At 41.9% G+C, this 13,303-nt stretch overlaps 1 protein-coding gene across 5 annotated transcripts in view; it reads left to right on the top strand.

Annotated features, from left to right (window-relative positions):
* Positions 1 to 11,870, top strand: part of mib1 (mindbomb E3 ubiquitin protein ligase 1) — a 63,291-nt gene extending 51,421 nt beyond the window's left edge. The window contains exons 13-22 of one of the 5 annotated variants that reach the window (XM_031294467.2): positions 142 to 274; positions 1,870 to 1,956; positions 2,436 to 2,594; positions 4,578 to 4,759; positions 6,496 to 6,685; positions 6,787 to 6,865; positions 6,980 to 7,066; positions 8,576 to 8,644; positions 9,365 to 9,465; positions 9,980 to 11,870. In XM_031294467.2, the coding sequence (XP_031150327.1) occupies positions 142 to 274; positions 1,870 to 1,956; positions 2,436 to 2,594; positions 4,578 to 4,759; positions 6,496 to 6,685; positions 6,787 to 6,865; positions 6,980 to 7,066; positions 8,576 to 8,644; positions 9,365 to 9,465; positions 9,980 to 10,120 (1,228 nt within the window). In that variant the 3' untranslated portion in view covers positions 10,121 to 11,870. Of the gene's footprint in view, positions 1 to 141; positions 275 to 1,869; positions 1,957 to 2,435; positions 2,595 to 4,577; positions 4,760 to 6,495; positions 6,686 to 6,786; positions 6,866 to 6,979; positions 7,145 to 8,572; positions 8,645 to 9,364; positions 9,466 to 9,979 lie in introns of all 5 variants that reach the window. The other 4 variants (XM_031294466.2, XM_031294463.2, XM_031294462.2 and 1 more) reach the window with 4 other exon arrangements.
* The last annotated feature ends 1,433 nt before the right edge of the window (positions 11,871 to 13,303 follow it).

Below are 13,303 nucleotides of genomic sequence, written 5' to 3'. Positions count from 1 at the left end.
GATTCATTTTGGCAGTTTACATCATAAACTATCAAATTGACAATACTTTCTGTACCTTCTTGGGCTTTTTCCGTCATGCCTCCCAGCTCGGCCCATTCAAACACTCAATTTTTTCCCTTTCTCCATGTCTCCTCTGTGCAGTGCCATGCGTGTGCTGCTATCTAAACTGCCGAGGCCTTGGATCGTAGACGAGAAGAAGGACGACGGTTATACCGCACTGCACCTGGCTGCCCTCAACAACCATGTGGAGGTGGCTGAGCTGTTAGTGCACCAGGTAACAACACACTTGCTTTCATTTCAGTACTGTTTTCATTGTCTCGCTGGGATCATGCGTGCTACTCACAATTTAGTTTAACTAACATCTGGGTTCCAAGTGGATCTTTACACTTTGTTCTCTAACATTATAATGCCGAGAGAACCCAGTCCTGAGCTGTATGCACTATTGTATTCTGGGGTCATGGAGCTTAAAGGTTGTAGAAGCTTGTGACTGGAAGGTTGCCAGTTTGAGTCCAGTTTGTTAATTGCATTGAACTGAGTGGTAAGGTAAAGTGTGATGTAAAAACAAAACCGCATCTTCAAATGGTATTCCCTCAAAATATTTCACATCAGATTTTCTGAGACATTTTGAGTTGGTATGTGCTTGTTATTATCAATTTAGATGACGTAGTTGTGTTTCACGTCATCTCGATAAAGGATTTAATAACGCTATGATTCCATTGAAAGACGATGCTTGGATTCTATTGTTATCGCCCAGCCCTACGTTAGAATACTATTTACTGCCAAAAGTAACAGAATTACTGTTAGTTAGTCCCGACACTGCTCACAGACATATAAATTGCAGATTTAAATGCATGCTTAACACTTGAAACAAATGCAGTTATTCATACTTTCTAAGAGACCCCTTTTGTTTACAATTATCAGCCCAAAGCGTAGCTGCATAAGCCTGCACTTCTGGCTTTCCCTGACTACAGACAGAAGCCATTAAGAATGGCTTTCACTGCACTCCCTGCAGCCAGCAAGCTGTAGACCAGTTGAAGCTGCTATAACTGCCTTTTTTTTAAATTATTATTATTGAATCCATGCATTTCACAGAGGGGGTATTCTTTAGTGCTGTTGGGCCCTCATATCCTCCTTCTCTTGCAATCATAGGTTCGTGCACTTTTCCCTTCTGAGATTGCAGGTTTAACTCTCAGAAGACACATACAGGAGTTTACAGCAAAAGTCACCTGCTCAAGCAGGAACTGGGTTAATTAGGATATGGTGCAAGGCAGCAATGTTGCTGCAACATTCCAACGCATGAACGCTCGCTACCTTTCAACGGGGACAGCCTTTTTTCCAAGTCCCTGCAATGAGCTGGTTCACACTGCCTGGCTCAGCTTTCTATTCAGAAATTGCACCACACTACAAGGTGCACTGCAGATTCTCTGCCAGCCAGCCAGCCAGCCAGCCAGTCAGTCTTATTACTTGGGGATTTCACACACTGCCTGATCACAATGCTTATCTTCCCTGCACATCTCCTCAGCTGAGGTGTTCGCAATTGGAAATGACAATCACGTGTACTGTAGCGTTATTGTAGGATGCGTTTTTTTTCCAACCCCCTAGGTGACACTTTGTTGGTCGGCATGCTTGAAGGAAGGAAGATTCTGTCATGGCACATAAAGCCAGACTGGTTGTTACACTCCATGTGCTGAACGATTATTTTACGTTTTAACTGAATTCTTTCAGTTTCATTTTTTCTGGTCCTGTTTGTCTACATTTATCACTTGTCTTCATTTGTGATTCATTATTGTTGGTTGTTAATGTATGTATGCACAAATGCCCATATGTTTATTTGTGTGTGTTTGCTCCTCTCTTGTTCCCTCCTCCAAGGGCAATGCCAGCTTAGACATCCAGAACGTCAACCAGCAGACGGCACTACACCTGGCAGTGGAGCGTCAACACACCCAGATAGTCCGGGTTAGTGGGCCTTCTTTTTTATTATCCCTCTATCATTTTTTCTCCTGCTTTCCCCTCTCACTTCCACCACAAACTGAAGGTTCTGTCTCTAGTTATCTCTCTATCTGTCCCTCATACTGGACTATACACATAGGGGAGTAGAACAACATCAGTGCAGCCCCACATTTCCTGGTGGATGTCCTGCAGTTGAATGAGGTCCTGCTTCAGATTGATGCAGTGTAGGGAAAATGCTCGCTGAGGCAGTGTCTCATTTGGCGTATTATTGGATCGAGATTGCCACGTTGCCATCTTGTGGACTCAAGTAAAAATGCACTCCATAATTGGGGACTACAACACTGAGGCAGTTCATTGTTAGCAGCAACCTTATTAATCAGCACTGTGGCATTTGCATTGTAGCATAAAATTAAAGTTGTTTTACGGTTATTGCTAGAGTTTCTGTTTGACTGCCTGTTTGTGTTTATTTATGTTTCTCTTAACAGCTGCTGGTGCGTGCAGAGGCCAAGCTTGATGTGCAGGACAAGGACGGGGACACACCACTTCACGAGGCACTGCGTCACCACACACTGTCCCAACTGCGACAACTCCAAGATATGCAGGATGTCAGCAAAGTGGAGCCCTGGGAACCCTCCAAGAACACAGTGCGTATACATCTATTATTAACTTCACTGTTCCTTTGCTTACTTTACCTGTAATTTACTTGGGTCAAGGTTCCTTAAGGTATCATAAGGCATCGCAGCATTAAGGTAAAATGAAACCGCTTTGTGTGCTGTGTAACAGCCAAGAGATGCCGTTATCAACAAGGAAACGACAAACTGAAAACACTAGAGGTCAATTGTAGAAATCAGGAAATGTGGCACCTCATTATCCAATAGTCTGATGTGATTCAGTTTGACATTCCCAAATGCATTTGTACATTAACGCAGCATCTTATAAGAACTTTAGACTACGTGCCATTGCTCTACTGCCAGTGCTACTCATGGCTCAGTAAAAGGCTCAGTTTAAAGTTTAAAAACGTGTTCCATATATAGTCTATACTTGCTTTTTCCTATTGACAGTATTAAACAGTATATCACCAGTGTGTTGCAGGGCTGTGCACATTCAAACATATTCACACCTAGAGACTGTTTATGCCTCCTTTCTACACCAGCCCTGTGTGGGAGACAGAATAATCCACATTTTGCAACATGCTGGAGATTTTGTTATCTATCTAAGATTCAAGAGCACTATTCATGGTTGAGAGGGCAACAGGTCATAACCAGGTTCTAGTAATCCTATAATAAGTTTTGTTTTAATTTAAATGTATTAAAGTTTGGTTGGGAGCAGGGTTGTAATTCTTGCTCACGTTAACCCCTTCCAACTAAAAGCAAACATTTGACTAATCAGTCTTATTAGACCTATAAAACGTATTACAGTCTCCAATTCATATGAGCTGTATGTCTTTGGGCATAGCAAAGCATGCAGAGAAAACTATAAACATGGAGAGAACACACAAACCACACTCAGTAGGATTTTTTTGTGCAGTCACCTTCATAAATATGTGGCATGTTTGCTCTTTCAGGAATTGAATACTCCTCCCTTACAACACCAATGGGGATTAGAGAGTATAATCATATATATATATATATATATATATAATGTCATGGTATTTAGCATTTATGATTTTGGGCAATTGTATTTAGGGTTGTCTTGGCAGCATTCTGCAGGATCTGTATACACACCTGTATGACGGATCAGTAAGTGAACCACTGTCTGATGTGTGAAAAAGTATGACCAATCACACTTAGACAGGAAGCTCTGCTACTTAGTGCACCCTGTCATCTGCATCACTGGACAGCCCATTCTGCACCGGCCCATCATTCAGAAAGCAGGCCGACACTAGCATGGAGCAGCCAACCAGCTCGCTGCAGCCTCTCGACCAGCCTGTATGAGTTTGTCCCTCTGTAGAGGCCAACAGGGCCATGTCAGACCTGAACCCTGTTAATGTTAACACCATATCACTAATCCCTACAGGGATGAGTTTAAGGCTACAGGGCCTAACTGCAGCTACAGACTGGTTCTCCGCTGAGAAGCGGAACAGACAGACAGCGGGCTTAATTGAGATATGTGCAGTTGGGTCAGTCTCCCATAGCGCTCCCCTCCTTCAAGACGAGAATTGAATTAGTCGGCCCGATGGCTCCTTCAGCAGTGATGTAAAAGGTACTGGTTCAAGACAATCAGACAGGGAAGGCCCAAATTGCTAGATAGAAAGAGAGAGGCTTTGATTTCGGGTAGACTGACTGAGACGATGAGCTGGAGGAGGGAGTGAGCGAGACGGGACAGTTAATGGGATTTTGGGTCGGGGTGACGCTGCCTGACAGCCATCTTCAGGCATGTATTTCAGTGGCTAATTAGTGATGATCTGATAGTTCTTTGGCATGGTCCTTCTGAATATACAGTAGCTCTGAAGCCATCTGAATAATATTGAAATCAGGACTTTCTTACTCTTCTTGCTCATTACTCTAGTGCCAGTGTGTAAGACACTCGTTCCACTGAATTCAAATTAAAAAACAAACTTTTATGTCAAAAGTGCCTGATGTGCCTCTGATTAATCTGTTTTTGTGTGTCTGTCTGGCTCCCTGCAGTTAATCATGGGCTTGGGTACCCAGGGGGCAGAGAAGAAGAGTGCAGCATCCATTGCCTGCTTCCTGGCAGCTAATGGAGCGGACCTGACCATTCGTAACAAGAAGGGCCAGTCCCCTCTAGACCTGTGTCCAGACCCCAGTCTCTGCAAAGCTCTGGCCAAATGTCACAAAGAGAAGAGCAGGTAAACATCCCTTAAAGGAATAGTTTGACATTTTAGGAAATATACCTATTTGCTTTCTTGCCCGGAGTTAGATGGAAAGATCGATACCACTCATGTCTGTCTGTTAAATATAAAGCTGGAGCCAGAAGACATTTGGCTTACTTTAGCATAAAGTCTGGTAACCGGCGGAAACAACTAGCGTATTCTCTTGTTGTAAGTTGCTTTTGACAAAAGTGTATGGCTATAATGTAATGCCTGGATTGGATGGTAAAAACATCCACTAGCATGTCTAAAGCTCAATAGGTAACACATTATATTTAGTTTCTACAAGAACAGATTTATTTTTTTATGCCTCGATTTTTTTTATAGATGAACTAAGCCTTTATTAGACTATGCCTGATCATATCAAAACAGTCATGCAGACCTAGATTTAGAGACCTAGATCTTTCTTATTAATTTAGTCTGCTTTTCACATTTATGTGACCAAATAGCACTTAAAGGACAATTCCGGCGCAAAACGAACCTAGGGGTTATTAACAGATGTGTACCCACTCTGTCGCTCTCTGGGACATGTTTTCATGCTAATCGAATGTGTTTGTAGCATGAAAGAAGCTAGCGTGGACCGCTGATTAGCTTACAACACTAGTATTCGGGGCACAGGGAAAGTAAAAACAAATCGCTGAAAACATTGTAGGTGTACAGACAGTTTATTGAAAAGACTTGACTCTTGAGAACCAGTCATGACTTACAGCTGGCGATGCAAACTAAAATCAAAAGCAATTTGCTCAATATATCTGAAATAATCGCACTCTGCATAACTTGTCTAGTGTACTTACTCAGTGGATAACTGTCCATCTGGTCCCTCCGGTCTGGGTCGCCGTCTCCAATTTATTTTCGGGACTGTACAAAACACTGCGTCTCTTGGGTGTCGCGACGCAGCAGGTCCCACTCTGTGCAACACAGATACTCCTGTTCGGTGGCCATAGCTTCCCAATGTCCGCAGGTACACCACCAGTTTCCCGAAGTACGAGGCTGTGTTGCGGCATTGACTACCAGTAGCTCTCTCTCTCTCGTAGCTCTTTCACGGAGCTCCCGCAGCTCTTCGTTCAATAAACTGTCGGTACACTTACAATATTCTCAATGCTTCGGTTAACATTTAGGGACCCTCATTATGCTACCGTTGAAGTTTGGTGATATTTTGAGCCTTTTTAGTGGTATAAATGACGATTTGTTTTTACTTTCCCTGTGCCCCGAATACTAGCGTTGTAAGCTAATCAGCTGTCCGCGCTAGCTTCTTTCAAGCTCCAAACTCATTCGATTAGCATGAAAACATGTCCCAGAGAGCGCCAGAATTGTCCTTTAACTGTTCATCAAACTGACTTTATGATGCTTCTAAAAAGTCTTTAAACAAGCAGAAAACGTTTATTACATACGGATGAAAAGGATGTATTTACAGGAATGTGTTTTTAAGTATACTCATGCACCCATAGTGACTGACACATAGAACACCTGACCGAGAAAAAGGAAGAGAGCACCATCTCAGGAAAATCATGAGGCGACCTTATTGATTATCTTTCTTTGCTAAAAATGTTTCATGCAGGGCTTTTTATTCTTCTTCTTTTTTTTTTTTTTTTTTCCTCCTGTTCCTTTTTTTTAGTCTCCGTCTGTCTCCCCCTCTTTTCTTTGTTCTCTGTCAGCCTCTCTTTGCTTGCAATTTCTTCTGCTCTCACACTGGGGTTTTATTCTTAATGTTCCAGTGGCCAGGTAGGCACCCGCAGCCCATCTCTGAACAGCAACATTGAGTCACTGGAGGAGTGTATGGTGTGTTCAGACATGAAGAGAGACACTCTGTTTGGGCCCTGCGGACACATTGCCACCTGCTCCCTCTGCTCGCCTCGTGTCAAGAAGTGTCTCATCTGCAAGGATCAGGTCCAGTCAAGAACTAAGGTATCAGAAGCACTACTGCCTGTCCTACCCAGGTAATAGATACATGACAAAGACTGGATACTTTTATTCCCTTTTTTGTTGTTTTAATTTGTCCCTCACAGATTGAGGAGTGCGTAGTCTGCTCTGACAAAAAAGCAGCCGTGTTGTTCCAGCCCTGTGGTCACATGTGCGCTTGTGAGAGTAAGTTACACCTGGGTCTCTTTCTGATCAGCTGCTGCATTAAAAAAAACACACACTGTATATCAAATACACTTTGCATTCAGCTCTGACCAATACGTGTTTTGTTGTCACCAGACTGTGCCAGCCTCATGAAGAAGTGCGTACAGTGTCGGGCTGTGGTGGAACGCCGCACCCCCTTCGTTCTGTGCTGTGGAGGGAAAGGTATGGAGGATGATGCCGATGATGATGATGATGATGATGATGATGATGATGATGATGATGATGATGATGAGGACCTTAGTGAGTGAATCTTCCACACGTTCCCTTTTAATTCCCCTTTTCATTTTTTCCTTCTTTCTTTTCTAGTTTTTCCACTTTCAAAGTATCTGCTTTTGCCCTTTTTACCTTTTGCTTTGTCGCTGCCTTGCTTATGCATTTTATTCCTTTGTTTGCATCACTGATACACTGTTTAGTTGTTTTCGTCCTAGTAGACATGTTAGAAATGTTTAGCTTAAGTTAGATGCTTAAATCAGTTAATCCTTTTCCACTACTAGATCTGGCATGTTTTAATCATTGTATCCATTTTGATCATATCATTTGTTCTAAGCTTCTATTTAGATACTAGCTGAAATGGACAGTGGCCTAACAAGTGCTTCGCTGCCTTGTCTGGAATTCGCCAAATATATCCTCCAAAGAGAGAGGATTTTTGTGTTTCAGATCATAATCCATTTATAAGTACGATCACAGAAGCCATTTCTAAATTGAGTTTTGCTGACCCGCACTGAATAATGCAATAGTGTCATGACATACAGACAACCTGATCACCTTATTCATGTTCTGTGGCCTCTAACAGTTAGACTAATCAGCTCAGCCTGGATGGATGAATATATAGGCATATTAATTGAGAATTTCAGTTTCGATTAAACACCTAACAAGGATGTGCACACAAACCCTTGAATGTCATCAGTTTTTACCCCAAACAGTCCAGTGAATAGGGATGTAATGTAGTGTGTGAATATATTTATTTTTGGTTGCATTCACAATCCATCTTCTTGTCTCCAAGTTGAACACAGTGTTGTATGCCCATAACCTTCTTTTAGTGGTAAATCTCTCCAGTGGTTATGCCTATCGTGTTTTCCACATTTTTCTGTTGAGTTAAAAGGGAAATTGTTGTAAGTTCACCTGTAATAATTATTTTACATTTCTCCACGTGTCAGCTTGTTGGCATGCAGATCTTACTTGCAGTCGTTACCAGACGTGCAAAAGTGAATGCAGACCCAAACACACATACACTCATGCAAGGGGCAGCATTGATTGTTTATCTCCTCTCCCTTCATCCCAGTAACACTTGACTGTTGATGTCTGCTACAAAAGCAAATCTTGTGCACGAAATTCATCTGCCACTTTGATTGTTTTGACTCCCTACTTCTCTGACATAATGTACTTCCACCTGAGTAAGCATAGACATTAGACTCATGCTTTAGCATTGGCTGATGGCAAAAAGAGAAAGAATCACTTGCTGCTATGCATTTTAACTATTTATTCTATTTAGAAGGGACTCTATTTCCCTTTCTTTCCCTGAGCACTGTTTCCAACTTGCTAGCTTTCTCTTCAAATTCTTTCTCTGAACCTCCCGTAGAGGCTGTAGTGAGTAGTTTTGGTCCCCAGGCCAGCTGTTGAGCTGGTGAGGACGACTCCCACTATAACAATGTGACTGGTTATTCCCAGCAGGGAGCTCTAACACTATGGCAGGGGGATCGCAGGATCTTCTCCAACCCAACAATCTGGCACTAAGTTGGTGTAAGTATACCTCTATGATCCCCTCCCTTATCAGACCCTTTTTAAAGAGCTCCCCCAGTGCTGCCCTGGCCCCCATCCCCTCCCCTTAAACCCCCTCCCTTTCTCTTTCAGCGACACACACACCCTAAACAGGTGATGCAAAGGCCAAGAATCACATAGGTGCTCACTATTTCTGGCAGCTGTTTGCCAGTCTGGAATGGAGTCCACAACAGGGCCTCGGTCCAGCTAATTGTTGTTTGAGTGCTCAAATAATATATTCAGGCCGGTTTTACATTGGTATCATTATACTCATGCACCCTGTGGCTCTTACGATGCCAATAACTTTGTATGAGGTTTTTCCCTGTTCCAGTTTATCTTTCAGATAATTACAAAGTGTGCATTTCTGAATTCAAGTCATTTAAAAATCAATGCAATGCCAACACAGCCCAAGTTTGATCTGCCAACCGTATTAAAATGCACAGTGCATGTGTTTGTGATCCATGCTTGTTTACAAAACACATATTTTAAAAAACATAATTTTAGCTCCCATCGTGTTTCGAAATGGCAATGTCGGTGTGGCTGCATTTCAGTTTTATTTGCAATATAATATAGTTAATCATTATGAGGAGGTGAAGTTTGATGAGGCCACTGGCTTGTGCCAACCTCTTTGTTTAGTCTCTCGGCTGGTAACTGCATTTCCTTTTTTCCTCGCCATATCTATGTGCTGTTGCGTCCAAACAGCCAGCGGAAATATCCCAGCCATGCAGAGAGACAAGGACAACACCAACGTCAACGCTGATGTACAAAAGCTACAGCAACAGCTCCAGGACATCAAGGAACAGGTTGATGTCATCAATTAGCTTTTTATATATATATTCAACTTACAATCATACAAAAGCAAATCATCCCATTTTTTTGTGATAAATGGTTTAAATGATTAATCCGTTATGATAAATGTCCCTAATAAATGTTTCGGCTAATTATTTTAGCTCTACTGAGAATTGTTTCAAAATGACAGAAAGAGGTAAATGAGGATGGAATGCAGAAAGCAGCTTTAGTAACAAGTACCAATGCAGGACATTCAGGGCACGGCCATTTCTGTTAATGTATAAATTGTATAAATATACCATAATGTCACTAAGCTAGACACACCCTGTTTTTTTATGTAGACACAAACCAGGTGTGGCTCGGTAACTACCAAGGATGAATAAAATCAATGGTGATGTAAAAAGTGTGATCAAATGGATGTCTGCATCATAAAGTTTTTGTATAGGGCTTGGCTCAGTTAATGATTCCCTGTAATTTTTGAAAGTTTGAAATGACTTTATCACATCAAAACATGAACTCTGTTTGCAGACTATGTGTCCGGTGTGTCTGGACCGGCTAAAGAACATGATCTTCATGTGTGGCCATGGCACCTGCCAGCTGTGTGGGGACCGAATGAGCGAGTGCCCCATCTGCCGCAAGGCCATCGAGCGCCGCATCCTCCTTTACTAGACCCTAGTCGATGGTGGCTCCTTTTAGCCTCATGGTCTTGGATATGAACTTAAGGGAACAATTTCTGGATTTCATCCTAAGACGGCTCTGAGCAAATTCAGAAGTGTAGAGGAGGTGATGTAAAGGTTGGCCTTTTACCTTTGATGTAAAGTTCTCATGCGTCTGTCTCAGTCAATGCCAGCTGCATTCAAGTTTTATTGTATTTGTAAATCTTTATGCACGTGTATTGGTATCGGAAGCTCCAGATGTGGATTTTAATTTTTAAATCATTTTTCACCACAGTATGGCAAGTTTGTGACACATTACTGTTTGCCCCACTTAAAGGTTCAGTGAGTGTTTAAGCTTCATGTCTGTGTACAGTTTGGCTGTTGTGACACACTGTTACCGACTGTCCTTGCAGTTGAAGACCAGATGTTGGCGGTTTTGCACTAGAAAAGCTGAGTCAGGGTAAAAAGCTCTTTTCGGCACGGACTTTAGAGGTCCACTTCAGCTCAGTGATGAAACACAGATAGAGTTGTAGTTACTGCCAGGTAGCACACCACACCCATTCTTTGTTTACTGAGCTGTACCAAGAACGTCAGCGGCGGTGTCGCAACACCCTTTTGGCTGAGAATTCCAGAGCCGCCCTGTAGCGATTTAAGAATTCAAGCACACAAACTCATTCAGCTTCTGTCCAGTGATCAGCCCCAGTTCTACCTGTTTGTTGTACATGTACACACGATGCAAACACATCTGTAACAAGAGTCTCTTGTCACAACGTGATGTTAAATTGTTGAGACTTGGTGGTATTGTCTGACAAAAAATTTACAATTCAATGAGCATTGCTAATTTACCATTGATGACTGTGCCATTTGCTTCCAAAAATCTACATGTCAAATTACTTGTATGGGGATAAGGTGCTCTTTATCTTGTATTACTTTTTTTATTTAAGTGTATTTCCTTTACTCAAAGTCGACATTTATTAAGCTAGAGAGTACAATCTATTAGAACACTAAGATGAAAATGTAGAATAAATTATTTTGTATTGCTGCCCAAAAAATAGGATTTATAGGTATCACTGCCTTCCTAATATGTAGCCTCAAAATCTCTCTAACATTCTGCTTTGATATTAATATTAAGATACGTTTGTGATGTTTAATGTTTTGCTTTTTGTTGGCAATAGCTTTCTAGCAATCATCAGTAGAAGCATTTTTCTCTAAAATAGGTCTCTGTAAGCCTAACTTGTTCATTTGTGAAACAGAAAAAAAGACATTTTGTTGTCAAAAGTGTCAAGTATCTTTTCACCAGTGTTTTATTACGGAGGAAAGTTAATGATTTTTTAAGACAGAACTTGCCTTACCTCTTTTAAAAGGCAGTTGCCCATGTGGATACTCAGCAAGGTGGCTAGCTTGCTCTGCTATGTGGGAATTTGCAACCGAGTACAAGCATTATTTCTTTTCTGCTGCAACTTTTTTTGAGTAGTTTTAATTCTTTTCATTGATCATGATAACACTTTAAGCTAGAAGCACTAAAACGCTTTATGGTAGTGTTGTCTTGTTATGGTTGTTATGAAAAAGCCTATTTTGTACTTTATTTTCAATACCTGTAACTGTCCTGTTGGAAATGTATCGGTAGTATTTTCTTTGGCATGAATGTTTGACATATGCAGTACGACATGTATCATGGAAACCGTTCAGTCTGTATTGCTAATAAGTGCTTTTAAAACAACCACAAAGCTGAAATAAAGTTCTACATGAACCACGGGACATTAGAAGTGCTGTTTTGTTTTTCTTCTACTTAATTGTTCGTCAGCTTGTTTTTTTTTTATTTTGTTTTTCAAGTCAAGCTCAGATGTGGTTACCTTCTTAAGAGCAGAAAATTAGCATGTTGTTGCTTTTCTCCTGCTGTGCAGCGTCTGCCTCACAGAGGAGACGGGGCGGCAGAGATGGGAGGTGTGAGATAATTGAAAATGCTAACACCTTATAATGACTCAGCACCAGTGTGTGATAGGTCAGCTATGCTATTTAGAAAGAGAAAAGCGCAAGAGTAAAGAAAACCTCTCAGGAGAGATGAGGGAGAGCCAAATAGAGTGATGCATCTTCTCCAGTGAGCAGTGTGACAGCGGGACATCTCACAAGGCGTCTTCCTAGCACTAAGAAATTATGACCAAAGGCTATTTATGTTCTAGCTCATTGACTAGTCCATTCATAACCTGGACATCTTTGGGCTCGGCTCACATGCAGCAGCAGTATGCAGCCGCTCATAACAAGACATTTCATCATGCTGTCACCCTCTCACTCGCACGCTGACTGTAGGTGTGACTGACACCTTTTTATACCCTCAGATCTCTGTGGCTTGGCATGAGGCCTAGACTGTTGCTGTGTAGTCAGGTGTCATGTCTGTGGTGCTTTGTCATATTACACTCGAGTACCTGTCTTTGAAACACTGGGCCCTTATGTGGTTTACCTGTTACAGCGTTAGACAATGAAGTGAGTGGCAGCTGCTGATGGCCTCTGTCACTATTTCCTGCATGGAGAATATAAACACTATGTGGCCATTAATGTGTTGATACCCCAATTGCTTGATTTTTTTTTTCTTCTGCAGCTTTCACGCAAGGGAAATCTAAATGCTACATGATATTGTAAGTTGCGTGGAGGTTTCATTTGTAGATGACCTTAATTTACCAATGCTCGCTGGGTTTATTGACAATAATTCATGCAAATTGTGTATGTTTTACAGCTCAAAATGTCCCCGTTTTTGTAAAGATGGGGAACTAAATAATGCTTTGCGCATTACCTGTAGTGTTAGTAGTTGTTGGCGGAGTGATACGCCATAACACAGTGAAGTAATGTACTGTATAAGTTACCATGCTGCCAGATTCCAAAATGTTGTGGAAAGCCTGATTAGCAGCATATTAATGCCCAGAGATGGTGCATGACCATATACTTCTGGCCGTCTATGTCACAATCATAGAAACCATACAAACTTTATAAGAAGACCATTCGAATAGTCTGCAAGCTGAATAGAGACATTCAGGGGTGAATGTCAGGACCAGGCTGCTTGTCCATCATTGTGATCCTGCAGACGCACCCTGCCATGCTGACTGACTGCCAGGGTGCTGGAGACGCCACTATCTCTCCCCTGGCCACGGCCTGATCCTGGGGAGGATCCCTGACCGCCATGCCTGCCTGTTTCAGCTGCTTG

The sequence above is a fragment of the Sander lucioperca genome, chromosome 9 (genome assembly GCF_008315115.2).
Source record: "Sander lucioperca isolate FBNREF2018 chromosome 9, SLUC_FBN_1.2, whole genome shotgun sequence".
NCBI lineage: Eukaryota > Metazoa > Chordata > Actinopteri > Perciformes > Percidae > Sander > Sander lucioperca.
This window is presented reverse-complemented; position numbering and strand designations above follow the sequence as displayed.